General features: G+C 41.6%; 1 protein-coding gene across 1 annotated transcript in view; it reads left to right on the plus strand.

Moving 5' to 3' along the window:
• Positions 1 to 19,236, plus strand: part of VPS53 (VPS53 subunit of GARP complex) — an 833,787-nt gene that overhangs the window by 582,175 nt on the left and 232,376 nt on the right. The window contains exon 14 of the mRNA XM_053707376.1: positions 894 to 1,136. Within this exon, the coding sequence (XP_053563351.1) occupies positions 894 to 1,136 (243 nt within the window). The remainder of the gene's footprint in view (positions 1 to 893; positions 1,137 to 19,236) is intronic.

A 19,236-nucleotide genomic window follows, 5' to 3' on the forward strand; every position in this document is an offset into this window, starting at 1 on the left:
TAAGTGTTTTTCATGACAAAAATTAAATAGTGATACATGAAATCCCCTTTATCCATGTGCATATCAGAAATGTGTGTCTTTATCTACAGTTATGTCTAGCACTCAAGATCTTCTTTTGTGAAAGTTGGAGTTCCTAAACAAAATTGTGTACGGGTAGTAAAGTTTTTTCCAGAAGAAATGACATTGCATATCATGTATCAAGAAATACGGAAATGGTTAATTTACGTTCCAGACTTGTATTTAAAGGGACAGTCTACACTAAAATTTTTATTGTTTAAAAAGATAGTTTAAACCTTTACTACCCATTCCCCAGCTTTGCACAACTAACAGTTATATTAATATACTTTATAACATTTAAACCTCTAAATTTCTGCCTGTTTCTAAGCCACTACAGACAGCCTCTTTTTACATGCTTTTTTTATTTTATTTTCACAACAGGAGACTCCTAGTTCATGTGGGCCATATAGATAACATTGTGTTCACACCCGAGGAGTTATTTAAGAGTTAAGTACTAAATGCAAGTCAATAGATAATAAATACAATGTCATGTGATCAGGGGGCTGTCAGAAGATGCTTAGATACAAAGTAATCACAGAGGTAAAAAGTATATTAATATAGCTGTGTTGGTTATGCAAAACTGGGGAATGGGTAATAAAGGGATTATCTATCTTTTAAAACAATAACAATTCTATTGTAGACTGTCCCTTTAAATTTTTAAAATGAACAAAGAATTATTCTATAATAATTAACATTTTACACTAAATGAAGGAAAGCTAACATAGTATTTTTATGTTTTTAGATGCAAGAACATGTTCTATTGTCATTAACGTAGCAAATCTGCCTTATGTACATAACCAAAAAGGTTTCTAGACTGTATTGTCTCTTTTATGTAGAAATCTGGGTGAGTTAATTGACCGCTTTGTTGGAGATTTTAAGGCTCAGGGCCCACCAAAGTCCACGTCAGAGGATGCAGGAGCAGTTCTTCCAAGTTGTGCGGACCTCTTTGTCTATTACAAGAAATGCATGGTGCAGTGCTCCCAGCTCAGCACTGGGGAACCGATGATTGCCCTCAGCACAATATTCCAGAAGTACCTACGGGAATATGCATGGAAAATTCTCTCTGGTAATCTGCCAAAGTAAGTACATCCTGAATTTATTATAATCAAGGAATGCATTAACTGTTTTTCTCTTTCTCTGGGTCAGCTTTGGATTAACACCATGAGTCTTTGACCCAAAATATTTTTCTTTCTTAATCCTAAATATTTTTTAAATGTGTATATATAAGCACACTCCCTTAGTATCAAGGATAAATTCTTACTGGTTCTATTGATTTGCCCAGTTATATTAAATAATATTAAAATATTGTACTTTTAAAAAAAAAAAAAAAAAATACATGGCAGTTTAATTAGCTTCAGTTCACAATTACCAAAATATACTATTGAAGGTGCTTGCAATATTGTTAAAATAAGGTTAAGTATGGGCTCTGAGTGTCGTTATCTGTACCACTGCCAATTCTACAGGAACCAATGCAAATCATGTTATGACAGGTGCAAGACATATTTTTTGGTTTACTTACTTGAATTATCAAAAGGTACAATAAAAAAATGAAAACCTATAGGGTATAAATTCAAAGAAAAAACTTCTTACACTTCTTTTCCTAAACCCAAGGTGTAGGAAAACGAATCATTTTGCCTAAACCAAAGGGAAAAACATTTTCTGAATTGAACACAGTAAAATGGTATTTTCCTTCTTAATATGAGGAGAGCCACGGCATCATTCCTTACTGTTGGGAAATACTGAACCTGGCCACCAGGAGGAGGCAAAGACACCCCAGCCAAAGGCTTAAATACCCCCCTACTTCCCTCATATCCCAGTCATTCTTTGCCTTTCGTCACAGGAGGTTGGCAGAGAAGTGTCAGAAGATTCAGTGTAGTTCCTTATGAAGGGTATCTACCCTTCGAAATGGGACTGGAGTTTAAAGTAGTCTTGTTAGCCTCTCAGTGAGAGCATTGATGAATGTTAGAGTCTGGAGATACAGGGAGAATCTTTCTGCAAACCCATCCAGACTCATATTCACAGCTCCTAAGCAATCAGTGTTGACAAGTTTCACTGCCTGCTTCCATCACTCAAGTCCATGTCAGGAGCGATGCTACAAGACTGTCAAACTTGAGAAGCTGTGTTTCTGTTCCACGGCATAGATTCCGGTAAACTTGTTTCATTTTTTACACATATGATAACGCCAGAAGACAGGGTCACAGTGTGGCTCCTTTTATCTGTATGGAATCAAGGGTTAATATCTCCTGAGGGGGATTATTGAACAGTGGGGATTAATCACATACATTTATTTGATTATGCTCCGACATGTGTGAGATGTTTCTTTCATGTAATTGGCAAGAGTCCATGAGCTAGTGACGTATGGGATATACATTCCTACCAGGAGGGGCAAAGTTTCCCAAAACTCAAAACGCCTATAAATATACCCCCCCCCCCACCACACCCACAATTCAGTTTTACAAACTTTGCCTCCTATGGAGGTGGTGAAGTAAGTTTGTGCTAGATTCTACGTTGATATGCGCTTCGCAGCATGCTGAAGCCCAGTTTTCCTCTCAGAGTGCAGTGAATGACAGAGGGATGTGAAGGAAGTATTGCCTATTGAATGCAATGGTCATCCTAACGGGGATCTATTTCATAGGTTCTCTGTTTTCGGTCGTAGAGATTCATCTCCTACCTCCCTCTTCAGATCGACGATATACTCTTATATACCATTACCTCTGCTGATTCTCGTTTCAGTACTGGTTTGGCTATCTGCTATATGTAGATGAGTTTCTTTTGGTAAGTATGTCTTATTTTAGTTATGACACTCTCAGCTATGGTTTGGCACTTTATATGTAAAGTTCTAAATATATGTTTTATACTTGTATTTGCCATGATTCAGGTTAATCAGTATATTTCCTTCTTACAGACTGTCAGTTTCATTTAGAAAAATGCATATGAATACATTTTTTTCTTACCTGAAAATTTTTCAAATTGACTTTTCTTTCTAAATTGTGGGCTGTTAGGCTCGCGGGAGCAAAAAATGCTATAATTGATTGCGTCATTTTTGGCGCGAGACTTTTTTGGCGCGAGAATTACGTTTGTTGACGTTATGATGTCATTTCCGGCGTCTTAGTTGGCGCCGAGAGTTTTCACGTAGTTGCGTCATCTATGACGCTCGTGTTTGTTGCAGACATTATTTAAGTCTTTGTTTCTTTTTGCTTCTGGTTTCCAGAGGCTTATTCTGTTCGCATTTTTTCCCATTCCTGAAACTGTCATTTAAGGAATTTGATAATTTTGCTTTATATGTTGTTTTTTTCTATTACATATTGCAAGATGTCTCAATCTGACCCTGTATCAGAATATACTTCTGGAATGCTGCTGCCTGATGTTGGTTCTACCAAAGCTAAGTGCACTTGTTGTAAACTTGTGGTAACTGTTCCTCCGGCTGTAGTTTGTGTTAGTTGTCATGATAAACGTTCAAAAGCAGACAATATTTCCATTAGTAGTAGTCCATTACCTGTTGTTGTTCCTTCAACATCTAATGTTCAGGATATTCCTGGTAATGTGAGAGAATTTGTTTCTAATTCTATTCAGAAGGCCCTGTCTGTTATACCTCCTTCTAATAAACGTAAAAGGTCTTTTAAAACTTCTCATAAATTAGATGAATTTTTAAATGACCGCCAGCGTTCTGATTTATCTATCTCTGATGAGGATCTATCTGGTTCAGAAGATTCTGCCTCAGATATTGACACTGACAAATCTTCATATTTATTTAAAATGGAGTTTATTCGTTCTTTAAAAGAGGTGTTGATTGCATTGGATAGGGAGGAGTCTAGTCCTCTTGATATTAAAACCAGTAAACGTTTAAATTCGTTTTTTTAAACCTCATGTAGTTATTCCAGAGGTTTTTTCAGTTCCTGATGCTATTTCAGATGTAATTTCTAGGGAATGGAATCGTTTGGGTACTTCATTTACTCCTTCTTTAAGGTTTAAGAGACTGTACCCTTTGCCGTCTGATAGATTGGAGTTTTGGGAAAAAAATCCCAAAAGATGATGGGGCTATCTCTACTCTTGCTAAACGTACTACTATTCCTACGGCAGATAGTACTTCTTTTAAAGATCCTTTAGATAGGAAGCTTGAATCTTATCTAAGGAAGGCTTATTTATGTTCAGGTAATCTTCTTAGACCTGCTATGTCTTTGGCTGATGTTGCTGCGGCTTCAACTTTTTGGTTGGAGGCTTTAGCGCAACAAGTACCAGATCATAATGTATATAGCATTGTTAAGCTACTTCAACATGCTAATAATTTCATTTGTGATGCCATTTTTGATATCATTAGAATTGATGTCAGATATATGTCTTTAGCTATTTTAGCTAGAAGAGCTTTATGGCTTAAGTCCTGGAATGCGGATATGACTTCTAAGTCAACGTTGCTATCTCTTTCTTTCCAAGGTAATAAATTGTTTGGTTCTCAGTTGGATTCTATAATTTCAACTGTCACTGGGGGGAAGGGAGCTTTTTTGCCTCAGGATAAAAAATCTAAGGGTAAATTTAGGGCTGCTAACCGTTTTCGTTCCTTTCGTCAGATAAATTTACAGAAGCCTGACCCTTCCCCTAAATGAACGGTTTCCAATTGGAAACCTTCTCCAGTCTGGAATAAATCCAAGCCTTTTAGAAAATCAAAACCAGCCCCCAAGTCCGCATGAAGGTGCGGCCCTCATTCCAGCACAGCTGGTAGGGGGCAGACTACGATTTTTCAAAGATGTTTGGATCAATTCAATTCAAAATCATTGGATTCAGAACATTGTTTCTCATGGATACAGAATAGGTTTCAAGGTAAGACCGCCTGTGAGAAGGTTCTTTCTCTCACGCATTCCAGTGAACCCAGTAAAGGTTCAGGCTTTCCTGAAGTGTGTTTCGGACCTGGAGTCATCTGGGGTAATTGTGCCAGTTCCATATCTAGAACGGGGTCTGGGGTTTTATTCAAATCTGTTCATTGTACCAAAGAAAGAGAATTCTTTCAGACCAGTTCTGGATCTAAAAAGTTTGAATCGTTATGTAAGAATACCAACATTCAAAATGGGGACTATAAGGACTATTCTGCCTTTTGTTCTGCAAGGGCATTATATGTCCACAATAGACTTACAGGATGCTTATCTTCATATTCGAATTCATCCAGATCACTATCAGTTCCTGAGATTTTCTTTTCTAGACAAGCATTACCAATTTGTTGCTCTTCCTTTTGGCCTAGCAACAGCTCCAAGGATCTTCTCAAAGGTTCTCGGTGCCCTTCTCTCTGTAATCAGAGAGCGGGGTATTGCGGTGTTTCCTTATTCGGACGATATCTTGGTACTTGCTCAGTCTTTACATTCTGCAGAATCTCACACAAATCAATTAGTGTTGTTTGTTCAAAGACATGGTTGGAGGATCAATTTACCAAAAAGTTCCTTGATTCCTCAGACAAGATTAACCTTTTTAGGATTCCAAATAGATTCAGTATCCATGACTTTGTCACTAACAGACAAAAGACGTCTGAAATTGGTTTCAGCTTGTCAGAACCTTCAGTTTCAGTCATTCCCTTCAGTAGCTATGTGCATGGAAGTTTTAGGTCTCATGACTGCAGCATCGGACGTGATCCCCTTTGCTCGTTTTCACATGAGACCTCTTCAGCTTTGTATGCTGAACCTATGGTGCAGGGATTATACAAAGATATCAAAATTGATATCCTTAAATCCCAATACTCAACTATCTCTGACTTGGTGGTTAGATCACCACCGTTTTGTTCAGGGGGCCTCTTTTCTTCATCCAACCTGGACTGTGATTTCAACAGATGCGAGTCTTTCAGGTTGGGGAGCTGTCTGGGGATCTTTGACAGCGCAGGGGGTTTGGAAATCTCAAGAGGCAAGATTACCAATCAATATTTTGGAACTCTGTGCGATTCTCAGAGCTCTTCAGTTCTGGCCTCTTCTGAAGAGAGAACCATTTATTTGTTTTGAGACAGACAATGTCACAATCGTGGCGTATGTCAATTATCAAGGTGGGACTCACAGTCCTCAAGCTATGAAAGAAGTATCTCGGATACTTGCATGGGCGGAATCCAGCTCCTGTCTAATCTCTGCGGTCCATATCCCAGGTATAGACAATTGGGAAGCGGATTATCTCAGTCGCCAGACTTTACATCCAGGAGAATGGTCTCTTCACCCAGATGTGTTTCTTCAGATTGTTCAGATATGGGGGCTTCCAGAAATAGATCTGATGGCTTCTCATCTAAACAGGAAACTTCCCAGGTATCTGTCCAGGTCCAGGGATCCTCAGGCGGAAGCAGTGGATGCGTTGTCACTTCCTTGGAATTATCAACCTGCTTATATCTTTCCGCCTCTAGTTCTTCTTCCAAGAGTGATTTCCAAAATCATAATGGAGCGTTCGTTTGTACTGCTGGTGGCTCAGCATGGCCACACAGGTTTTGGTATGCGGATCTTGTTTGGATGTCCAGTTGCCAACCTTGGCCACTTCTGTTAAAGCCAGACCTTCTATCTCAAGGCCCGTTTTTCCATCAGGATCTCAAATCATTAAATTTGAAGGTATGGAGATTGAACGCTTAGTGCTCAGTCATAGAGGTTTCTCTGACACAGTGATCAATACTATGTTGCAGGCTCGTAAATCTGTGTCTAGAAAGATTTATTATTGAGCTTGGAAGACTTACATTTTATGGTGTTCTTCTCATAAGTTCTCTTGGCATTCTTTTAGAATTCCTAGAATTTTACAGTTTCTTCAGGATGGTTTGGATAAGGGTTTGTCTGCAAGTTCCTTGAAAGGACAAATGTCTGCTCTTTCTGTTCTGTTTCACAGAAAAATTGCTAATCTTCCTGAAATTCGTTGTTTTGTACAGGCTTTGGTTCGTATCAAGCCTGTCATTAAGTCAATCTCTCCTCCTTGGAGTCTTTGGTTTTGAGAGCTTTACAGGCTCCTCCGTTTGAGCCTATGCATTCTCTGGACATTAAATTACTTTCTTTGAAAGTATTGTTTCTTTTGGCTATCTCTTCTGCTAGAAGAGTTTCTGAATTATCTGCTCTTTCTTGTGAGTCTCCTTTTCTGATTTTTCATCAGGATAAGGCGGTTTTGCGGACTTCATTTAAATTTTTACCTAAGGTTGTGAATTCCAACAACATTAGTAGAGAAATTGTTGTCCCTTCGTTGTGTCCTAATCCTAAGAATTCTTTGGAAAGATCTTTGCATTCTTTGGATGTGGTAAGAGCTTTGAAATATTATGTTGAAGCTACTAAAGATTTCAGAAAGACTTCTAGTCTATTTGTTATCTTTTCTGGTTCTAGGAAAGGTCAGAAAGCTTCTGCCATTTCTTTGGCTTCTTGGTTAAAGCTTTTGATTCATCATGCTTATTTGGAGTCGGGTAAATCCCCGCCTCATGGGTTTACGACTCATTCTACTAGGTCAGTTTCTACTTCCTGGGCTTTTAAGAATGAAGCTTCTGTTGATCAGATTTGCAAAGCAGCAACTTGGTCTTCTTTGCATACTTTTACTAAATTCTACCATTTTGATGTTTTCTCTTCTTCAGAAGCAGTTTTTGGTAGAAAAGTTCTTCAGGCAGCTGTTTCAGTTTGATTCTTCTGCTTATAATTTCAGGGTTTTTTTCATTTTAAAGATTAAAACTTTTTGATTTGGGTTGTGGATTCTTTTTTCAGCGGAATTGGCTGTCTTTATTTTTATCCTTCCTTCTCTAATGACTCTTGCGTGGAGTTCCACATCTTGGGTATTTGCTATCCCATACGTCACTAGCTCATGGACTCTTGCCAAATACATGAAAGAAAACATAATTTATGTAAGAACTTACCTGATAAATTCATTTCTTTCATATTGGCAAGAGTCCATGAGGCCCACCCTTTTTTGTGGTGGTTATGATTTTTTTGTATAAAGCACAATTATTCCAATTCCTTGTTGATGCTTTCGCTCCTTTCTTATCACCCCACTTCTTGGCTATTCGTTAAACTGAATTGTGGGTGTGGTGGGGGATGTATTTATAGGCATTTTGAGGTTTTGGAAACTTTGCCCCTCCTGGTAGGAATATATATCCCATACGTCACTAGCTCATGGACTCTTGCCAATATGAAAGAAATGAATTTATCAGGTAAGTTCTTACAAAAATTGTTTTTTTGGGCTCAGGCAGATGTTGGAACATACTTTAGTTTTTTGAGCTGCGCAGCTTAAAAGGCTTGGTGCGCTTTTTTTTTTGCTCTTATAGCAGGGGTGGTCCTGTATTACGCTCCATTGGACCTTGTGTGGTCACACTTTATTTCCTCTTTCCGAACCGTGCTGGTTACCGGAGAAGAAGTGCTTTCTCCGTTTTGCCTGGGTTATAGGAGGTGGTGAGTGCCCCAGCCATTGGGGGTATAAAGGTGCCATTTTTTCTTATTAATCAATAGTCTGCTTTGTAAGCGCAAGCTATGGAGGATTCTGATGCGTTAGAGGGTACTCTCCATCTTTACCTAAGTCTAATACCTGTCTATATTGTGAGGAGGCCGCGGTATACCCGCCCGCTCAACTATGTTCCACATGCCTTGATAAAGTAATCATATCAAAGAAGGTTAATATGTTTGATACCACTGAGCCATCCAACTCTGAGGAGTCTCCGTCCCGTGAGGTGCGCACCCTACAGTCATCTCCTAATACACATGCAGCTTCCTGTAGCACTCCTAATCCTCCATCTAGAGGGGGCCTTTTACTGCTAGACTTTACTGCACAGTTACAAACGGCGGGGGCAGCGGCCTTTAGTGCTTTACCTCGCCCTGCTAAGCGCAATGGAAAGGTCAAAGTTTTCTTTCCTTCCCAGGGGTCATCAACTAGTTTGTTGGATTTATCCGATACGAGATAATCCGATGATGAAGGCGCCTCTGATACTTCAGAGGGCGCACTTTCTTGGTCGGAGTCTGCTGCCTCTAAACCTCCAGCTGCGGAGGAACCAGACTTTAGTTATAGGATTGAACATTTACGCTTTCTGTTGAAGGAAGTTTTGGCAACGTTAGAGGTTCCAGAGCCCAATTTGCCCAAGGATCTTTTGATTCCTAAATTAGATCTACGAGGACAGGGTTTTACCACAAACTTTCCCGGTTTCTGTAAAGATGGCAAACATTATTAAGAATGAATAGGAAAGGATTGGTTCTTCCTTTTCCCCTTCGTCTTCCTTTAAGAAATTGTTCCCGGTCCCGGACTTTCAATTGGAGTTGTGGGGTTCCATCCCAAGGTGGATGGCGCTATCTCCACACTAAACGCACTACTATCCAGTTTGAGGATAGTTCCTCGTTCAAAGAGCCCATGGATAAGAAGATATAAACTGTTAAAGATGTTTCAACATACGGGATATTTGTTTTAACCGGCAGCAGCTGTTGCTGCGGTTGCTGGAGCGGCTACCTACTGGGTTGCTAATTCTTTTATTTGTGATGCAAATATGCAAATTATTCTCCTGAATGCTAAGGCTTCAGGTTTTTCTGTTCAAACCCGTAGGGCAATCTGGCTGAAGTCCTGGTCTGCGGACATGACTTCTAAGTCCAGACTTCTTTCCCTCCCTTTAAAGGGAAAGATCTTATTTGGTCCAGGCCTGGACTCCATTATGTCCACGGTTACTGGAGGCAAAGGTGCCTTTTTACCACAGGATAGGAAGAACAAGCCTAAGGGACAAGGTCCTAATTTTCGTTTCTTTCATTCTGATAAATCCCAATGTCAGCAGCCCTCTGTAAAGCCCGAGCAATCCAAGAGTACTTGGAAGCCGTCCTGGAATAAACCCAAGCAGAGCAAGAAGGTCATCGATCAGTGATACAAGATAGGTTTTAAGTCTCATCCTCCCAGGGGCAGATTCCTCCTATCAAACCTGTCTTCCATGCCAGAAAAGAGAGAAGCCTTTCTGGGGTGCGTGAGGGATATATCCTCCCTTGGAGTCATTGTCCCGGTACCTCTCGCAGAAAGAGGTTTGGGATATTATTCAAACCCTTTTGTGGTCCCAAAGAAGGAGGGAACTTTCTGCCCGATTCTGGACCTAAAGTGCTTAAACAAATTCCTGTCTGTCCCCTCGTTCAAGATGGAGACGATAAGGTCCATCCTTTCCTTAGTTCAGGAAGGACGGTTCATGACCACTATAGATCTGAAGGATGCTTACCTTCATGTTCCAATACACATGGAACACTTCAAGTTCCTAAGGTTTGCGACACCATCTTGTCGTTTGGTAGAAGACCATTCAAAATCTCTTCTGTTTCTTCTTCAATCTCATGGATGGGAAATAAACTTAGAAAAGAGTTCTTTTATTCCCAGTACGAGGGTGGAATTCCTGGGTACGATAATAGACTCCATATCCATGAGGATACAGACCAGAGACGTTACAAGCTAACTTCCGCTTGTTGTGCCCTCCAGACCTCCTTAAGGCCCTCTGTGGCTAGGTGTATCGAGGTGATTGGTCTCATGGTGTCCAGGATGGACACCATTCCTTTTGCCAGATTCCATCTCAGACCACTACAGCTGGGCATGCTGAGACGCTGGAACAGCGATCATTCGGATCTGTCTCAACAGGTTTTTCTGGACAACCGGTCGAGAAAATCGCTCTCCTGGTGGCTCTGTCCAGATCACCTGTCCCAAGGGACATCCTTTTTGAGACCATCCTGGGAGATTTTGACTATGGACGCAAGTCTATCAGGATGGGGAGCTCTTTGGGGTGCCAGGAAGGCACAGGGCCTGTAGACTCGAGAGGAATCCTTCCTCCTGATCAACATTCTGGAACATCGGGCAATCTTTAATGCTCTGAAGGCTTGGCCTCTTCTGGGTTTGTCCCAGATTATCAGATTCCAATCAGACGACATAACCTCGGTGGCTTACATCAACTATCAGGGGGGAACGAGAAGCTCCCTAGCAATAAGGAAAGTATCTCGTATTCTGGAGTGGGCGGTGGTCCACAACTGCTCGCTGTTAGTGATCCATATTCCGGGTGTGGACAACTGGGAAGCGATTTTCCTCAGCAGACAATCCTTTCATCCGGGGGAATGGTCTCTCCATCCCGAGGTGTTAGCAGAGATTTGCAACAAATGGGGGACTCCGGAGATAGATTTCATGGCGTCCCGTCTCAATTCCAAGCTACCCAGATATGGGTTGCGGTCCAAGGATCCTCAAGCAGAGCTAATAGATGCATTAGCAGTGCCTTGGAGGTTCAATCTGATTTCCATTTTCCCGCTGTTACCACTTCTTCCTCGTATAGTGGCCCGCATCAAGCAGGAGCAAGCATCAGTGATACTGATTGTTCCATTGTGGCCTCAAAGGATGTGATTCGCAGACCTGGTGGGGATGTCCTCATCTCCTCCGTGGAAGTTACCTTGTTGCAGGGATCTGCTGGAACAGGGTCCTTTTGTTCATAAAAATCTAGATTCTCTGAGGCTGACTGTGTGGAGATTGAACGCTTAGTCCTAGCCAAGAGAGGTTTCTCTGAGAGGGTTATTGATTATTGATACTCTCATTCAGGCTTGTAAGCCTGTTACTCGTCGCATCTATCATAAGGTGTGGAGAGCTTACTTATTCTGGTGTGAAGAACGTTGTTTAACCTGGCATAAGGTTAAAACTGCCAGGATACTTTCTTTTCTCCAGGAGGGTCAGGAGAAGGGCCTTTCTGCTAGTTCCCTGAGGCGACAGATTTCGGCCCTATCTTTTTTGCAGCACAAGGGGCTTGCAGAGCTCCCTGACGTGCAATCTTTTGTTAAGGCTCTGATTAGGATCAGACCTGTGTTTAGATCTAATGCTCCACATTGGAGTTTAAATCTTGTTCTTAAGGTTTTGCAACAGGCTCCGTTTGAGCCTATGTATTCGGTTGACATCAAATTGTTGTCCTGGAAGGTTCTTTTTCTACTGGCTATTGCGTCGGCAGGCAGAGTTTCTAAAATAGCTACCTTGCAATGTGAGCCTCCTTATCTGGTGTTCTACGCTGATAAGGCTGTCCTACGTACTGTACCTGCTTGGGTTTTCTTCCTAAGGTTGTGTCTGATCTCACCATCAATCAGGAGATTGTGGTTCCTTCCTTGTGTCCTAATTCTTCTTCTTTGAAGGAACGTTTACTTCATAATTTGGATGTGGTTCGAGCTTTGAAGTTTTATCTTCAAGCTACTAAGGATTTTAGACAAAATTCTTCCTTGTTTGTTATCTACTCTGGGAAGCGTATGGGTCTGAAGGTTTCTTTGACTTCCTTATCTTTTTGGTTGAGGAGTGTTATACGCTTAGCTTATGAGTCAGCGGGACTTAGACTGCCCCAGAGGATTACGGCTCATTCCACTAGAGAGGTGGCTTCCTCTTGGGCCTTTAAGAACGAGGCCTCTATGGATGAAATTTGTAAGGCTGCTACTTGGTCCCCTTTACATACTTTTTCTAAATTTTACAAGTTTGACGTTTTTGCTTCAGCCGAATAATGATAATTTAATTTCCTTCTGTATGAGGAGAGTCCACGGCCGTATACTCTGATGGGCGGGCCAAAATTAAGTTTTCTCTTCTGGCACTATTTATACCCAGATATTTATCCTACTGTTCCTTGTTTCCTTGGCAGAATGACTAGGATATGAGCGAAGTAGGGGGAGTATTTAAGCCTTTGGCTGGGGTGTCTTTGCCTCCACCTGGTGGCCAGGTTCAGTATTTCCCATTAGTAAGGAATGATGCCGTGGACTCTCCTCATACAGAAGGAAATTAAATTATCAGGTAAGCATAATTTGTTTTTTTCTCTAGCAATATGTTCAGTTCATGGTGTACTATCAAAGCATATATGGATGAAGTATAGCAGACTTATAACATAGGAAAAAACATTAATAAACAATTGGAGACAAATGTAGTCTAAACACCAAGGGGCACTCTCACCTATAGAGTAACTGTGAATAGAATGAAAAAAAATAAAATATATATATATATATATATATATATATATATATAAAATAATCTATACTATAATCGCGCTTGTAACGTGTCCGTCGGTGTCGCCAGTTGCGCAAGCATCCTCAAAGGAATGTTAGGCAAACCCGAAGTCTTAAAAAAAAAAAAAAAAACATGCAACCGCCAGCACAAAATAACTAAAAAAACACGTAAACACCCGCAAGAAATACAAATAAAAAATAACCTTCTGCACGAAGTATTAACAAACACCTAAACCGTCAACCCCCACATCGCAAAACAATAAAGTAATTAATCCCTAATCCGCATATAACATAATTAAGATATTAACCCCTTAACCGTCAACCACCCACATCGCAATAAACCTTATTAACCTATTAACCCCTAAACCGCAAAAAAACACATCGCAATAAACCTATTTAACCTATTAACTCTTAAATCGCCAACCCCCCCACATCACAATAAATCTAATTAACCCCTAAACCACCAAGCACCCACATCACAATCAACCTAATTAACCTATTAGCCTCTAAACCGCCAAAAAAACCACAGCGCAAATAACCAATTTAATTATTAAGCCCCCTAACCTAACACCCCCTAAATTAACCCCAATTACTACTAAATTACAATTAAAATTAAAAAACTAACATTAAATTACAAAAAATAAGTGTAAAATTACAAAAAAAAATAAAGAAAATTATCAAAAATAAAAACAAATTATACCTAATCCCTATGAAAATAAAAACACCCCCTAATCTAAACTACCAATAGCCCTAAACTACCAATAGGGCCTTTTGTAGGGCATTGCCCTAAGTTAAACAGCTATTTTACCTCTAAAAAATACTAAGCCCCCCCCTAACAGTAACCCCCCCAACAAATAAATAACACTAAAAAAACAAAGCTATACAGTGCCGCTAAAAGAGGCATTTGTATGGGCATTGCACTTAAAAGGGCATTCAGCTCTTTTTCAAGCCTAAAAAAAAAAAAAAATCCTAAACCTAAGCCCCAAATAGGTACTCATGTTCCTGAAGTCCGGCGGAGAAGGTCTTCTTCCAGGCGGCCCCATCATCTTCATCCGGAGCAGAGGTGCGGAGCTGTCATCCCGATGCTAGGATCCTCTGCGGCGTGGACGTTCCTCTTCTTGCGTCGCACACTGAAGATTGAATATAAGGTACCACATATTTATTAGGGGTAGTTTAGGTTTTTTTAGTGTTAGTTTTTCTTCTATAAAGGTAAGACGAGTCCACGGATTCATCCTTTACTTGTGGGATATTATCCTCCTGCTAACAGGAAGTGGCAAAGAGCACCACAGCAGGGCTGTCTATATAGCTCCTCCCTTAGCTCCACCCCCCAGTCATTCTCTTTGCCTACTAAGTACGTGAAAGAGGTGATAAAATATTAGGTTTTAATTTCTTCAAGCAAGAGTTTGTTATTTTAAATGGTACCGGTGTGTACTATTTACTCTCAGGCAGCAGATGGATGAAGACTGCTGCCTGGAGGATGATGATCTTAGCATTTGTAACTAAGGTCCATTACTGTTCCCACAGAGGCTGAGGAGTACAGGAAACTTCAGTGTGAGGAACGTTTTCATGCTATGCAGCAGTGAGGTATGTTCAGTATGTTCAGTCATATATTTCTGGAGAGACTGTGTATTTCAGAAGGGCTGACATTATACCCAGGAGGGTAAGGGTAAGCAGTAATCCTAGAGCTAAAAGAAGGGCATTACTTAGCTTGCATATGGGGCCAATTACAAATATGGTTGACACTGAGTTGTAAATGTTTGTGGGCAAATGTTTTTATGAGTTGGGAGTGCTTTGTTTTGTGGCAATAACGTTTTGGGCAACTTTATTGAGGGCACACATGGCTTAACTTTTGGGTCTCAGAACCCACATGGCTAGTTATAACCACTCTGGTGCGGTTCTTTGAGGCTGTGGAGACATAGAGTGAGATGGGCGGGGCCTATTTTCGCGCCTCAGATGCGCAGTTAGTTTTTCTCAGCAAGCTCTAACTCCTGAGGGCCCTGGTGTATGTTTTGGGCCAAATCAAAGCTTTTACCCCACATTTACTATCCCTGAGGGCATGTAGGGCCACAGCAGGGCTGTGGCAAGGTGCTGGGGGTGTTTTTTCCGGATGTGGGCCTATTTTCAATCCGGTTTGCAAATTAAGGGGTTAAATGTTAAAATTCCTTGTGGGGCAATCTTAACTACTTATATGGTGTCTGCATACAAAATTTTGAAAAATTTGGTGCATGTTTAGGCTGTTTTGCAGAACGTGTATGCTTTTTTTCTCTTAAAGGTGCAGTACCGATTTTTAAGATTGTTATTTTTTTCACTAAATAAAGTGTTTTCATGCTTGTTTGTAGTCATTACTAGCCTGTTCAACATGTCTGACATTGAGGAAAGTCAATGTTCAATATGTTTAGAAGCCATTGTTGAACCTCCACTTAGAATGTGTCCCTCATGCACTGAAAGGTCAATACATTGCAAAGAACATATTTAAGCTACTAAAAGTATGTCGCAGGATGATTCTCAGTCAGAAGGGAATCAGGTTATGCCATCTAATTCTCCCCAAGTGTCACAACCATTAACGCCCGCACAAGCGACGCCAAGTACTTCTAGTGCATCTAATTCTTTCACCCTGCAAGATATGGCCGCAGTTATGAATACTACCCTCACAGAGGTTTTATCTAAGCTGCCTGGGTTGCAAGGGAAGCGCAGTAGGTCTGGTATGAGAACAAACGCTGAGCCCTCTGACGCTTTATTAGCCATATCCAATGTACCCTCACAATGTTCTGAAGTGAGGGATTTGCTGGCTGAGAGAGAGATTTCTGATTCAGGAAATATGTTCCCTCAGACAGATTCAGATATGACGGCTTTTAAATTTAAACTAGAACACCTCCGCTTATTGCTCAGGGAGGTTTTAGCGACTCTGGATGATTGTGACCCTATTTTAGTTCCAGAGAAATTGTGTAAAATGGACAGATTCCTAGAGGTTCCTGCCTACACTGATGTTTTTCCGGTCCCTAAGAGGATTTCGAAATTGTTACTAAGGAGTGGGATAGACCAGGTATTTTGTTCGCTCCCCCTCCTACTTTTAAGAAAATGTTTCCCATATCAGACGCTGTGCGGGACTCGTGGCAGACGGTCCCTAAGGTGGAGGGAGCTATTTCTACCCTGGCTAAGCGTTCAACTATACCTATTGAGGACAGTTGTGCTTTCAAAGATCCTATGGATAAAATACTAGAGGGTCTCCTGAAGAAAATATTTGTTCATCAAGGTTTTCTTCTCCAACCTATAGCGTGCATTGTTCCTGTAACTACTTCAGCGTTCTTTTGGTTCGAGGCTCTGGAAGAGGCTCTTCAGGTTGAGACCCCATTAGATGATATTCTGGATAGAATTAGGGCTCTCAATCTAGCTAATTCTTTCATTACAGATGCCGCTTTTCAATTGGCTAAATTAGCGGCGAAAAATTCAGGTTTTGCCATTTTAGCGCGTAGAGCGTTATGGCTTAAGTCCTGGTCTGCTGACGTGTCATCAAAAGCTAAGCTTTTAGCCATCCTTTTCAAGGGTAAGACCCTATTCGGGCCTGAACTGAAAGAGATCATTTCAGACATCACTGGAGGGAAAGGCCATGCCCTTCCTCAGGATAAGACGAATAAAATGAGGACCAAACAAAATAATTTTCGTTCCTTTTGAAACTTCAAAGGTGGTCCCTCTACCTCTTCCCCTGCCGCAAAGCAGGAGGGGAATTTTGCTCAATCCAAGTCAGTCTGGAGACCTAATCAGACTTGGAACAAGGGTAAACAGGCCAAGAAGCCCGCTGCTGCCACCAAGACAGCATGAAGGGGTAGCCCCCGCTCCGGGACCGGATCTAGTAGGGGGCAGACTTTCTCTCTTCGCTCAGGCTTGGGCAAGAGACGTTCAGGACTCCTGGGCTTTAGAAATAGTAACCCAGGGGTATCTTCTAGATTTCAAAGATTCTACCCCAAGGGGGAGATTCCATCTTTCTCAATTGTCTGTAAACCAGACAAAAAGAGAGGCGTTCCTACGCTGTGTAGAAGACCTATATACCATGGGAGTGATCTGCCCAGTTCCGGAAACAGAACAGGGGCAAGGGTTCTACTCCAATCTGTTTGTGGTTCCCAAAAAAGAGGGAACCTTCAGGCCAATTTTGAATCTCAAGATCCTAAACAAATTCCTCAGAGTCCCCATCCTTCAAGATGGAGACCATTCGGACTATTTTGCCGATGATCCAGAAGGGTCAATATATGACCACCGTGGACTTAAAGGATGCGTATCTACACATTCCTATCCACAAAGATCATCACCAGTTCCTCAGGTTCGCCTTTCTGGACAAGCATTACCAGTTTGTGGCTCTTCCCTTCGGGTTGGCCACGGCTCCCAGAATTTTCACAAAGGTGCTAGGGTCCCTTCTGGCGGTTCTAAGGCCACGGAGCATAGCGGTGGCACCTTATCTGGAGGATATCTTAATCCAGGTGTCAACTTACCAACTAGCCAAGTCTCACACGGACATGATCTCACGGGTGGAAGGTGAACGTAAAAAAGAGTTCACTTCTCCCTCTCACAAGAGTTCAAATCTTGGAAACTCTGATAGATTCGGTGGACATGAAAAATTTTCTGACGGAGGTCAGGAAATCAAAAATTTTATCCATCTGCCGGGCTCTTCATTCCATTCCTCGGCCGTCAGTGGCTCAGTGTATGGAGGTAATCGTCTTAATGGTAGCGGCAATGGACATAGTTCCGTTTGCTCGCTTGCATCTCAGACCACTGCAACTATGCATGCTCAAACAGTGGAATGGGGATTATGCAGATTTATCTCCTCAGATAAATCTGGACCAAGAGACCAGAGACTCTCTTCTTTGGTGGTTGTCACAGGATCATCTGTCCAAGGGAATGTGTTTCCGCAGGCCAGCGTGGGTCATAGTGACGACGGACGCCAGCCTATTGGGTTGGGGTGCAGTCTGGAATTCCCTAAAAGCACAGGGTTTGTGGACTCAGGAGGAGGCTCTCCTCCCAATAAATATTCTAGAACTGAGAGCGATATTCAACGCGCTTCAGGCATGGCCTCAGCTGGCATTGGCCAGATTCATAAGATTCCAGTCGGACAATATCACGACTGTAGCATATATCAATCATCATGGGGGAACAAAGAGTTCTCTAGCGATGATAGAGGTTACTAAAATAATTTGATGGGCAGAGACTCACTCTTGCCATCTATCAGCAAGCTATATCCCAGGAGTGGAGAACTGGGAAGCGGATTTTCTAAGTCGTCAGACTTTTCATCCGGGGGAGTGGGAACTCCATCCGGAGGTGTTTGCACATTTGATTCAGCAATGGGGCACACCAGAATTGGATCTGATTGTGTCTCGTCAGAATGCCAAACTTCTTCGTTACAGGTCCAGGTCAAGGGATCCTCAGGCAGTACTCATAGATGCTCTAGCAGTACCCTGGTCGTTCAACCTGGCTTATGTGTTTCCACCATTTCCTCTCCTTCCTCGTTTAAATGCCAGAATCAAACAGGAGAGAGCTTTGGTGATTTTGATAGCACCTGCGTGGCCACGCAGGACTTGGTATGCAGACCTGGTGGACATGTCATCTCTTCCACCATGGACTCTGCCACTGAGACAGGACCTTCTGATTCAAGGTCCGTTCCAGCATCCAAATCTAGTTTCTCTGCGACTGACTGCTTGGAGATTGAACGCTTGATCTTATCCAAGCGGGGGTTCTCTGAGTCGGTCATAGATACCTTGATTCAGGCTCGTAAGCCTGTCACCAGGAAAATTTATCATATGATATGGCGTAAATATCTTTATTGGTGCAAATCCAAAGGCTACTCATGGAGTAAAATCAGGATTCCTAGGATTTTGTCCTTTCTCCAAGAAGGATTGGAGAAGGGGCTATCAGCTAGTTCCTTAAAGGGACAGATATCTGCTTTATCAATTCTACTGCACAAACGTCTGGCAGATGTTCCAGACGTTCAGTCGTTCTGTCAGGCTTTAGTTAGAATCAAGCCTGTGTTTAAACCTGTTGCTCCGTTATGGAGTTTGAATTTAGTTCTTAAAGTTCTTCAAGGGGTTCGGTTTGAACCTATGCATTCCATAGATATTAAGCTTCTATCTTGGAAAGTTCTGTTTCTTTCATGTAATTAGCAAGAGTCCATGAGCTAGTGACGTATGGGATATACATTCCTACCAGGAGGGGCAAAGTTTCCCAAACCTTAAAATGCCTATAAATACACCCCTCACCACACCCACAATTCAGTTTT

Source organism: Bombina bombina, chromosome 3, assembly GCF_027579735.1.
Source record: "Bombina bombina isolate aBomBom1 chromosome 3, aBomBom1.pri, whole genome shotgun sequence".
NCBI lineage: Eukaryota > Metazoa > Chordata > Amphibia > Anura > Bombinatoridae > Bombina > Bombina bombina.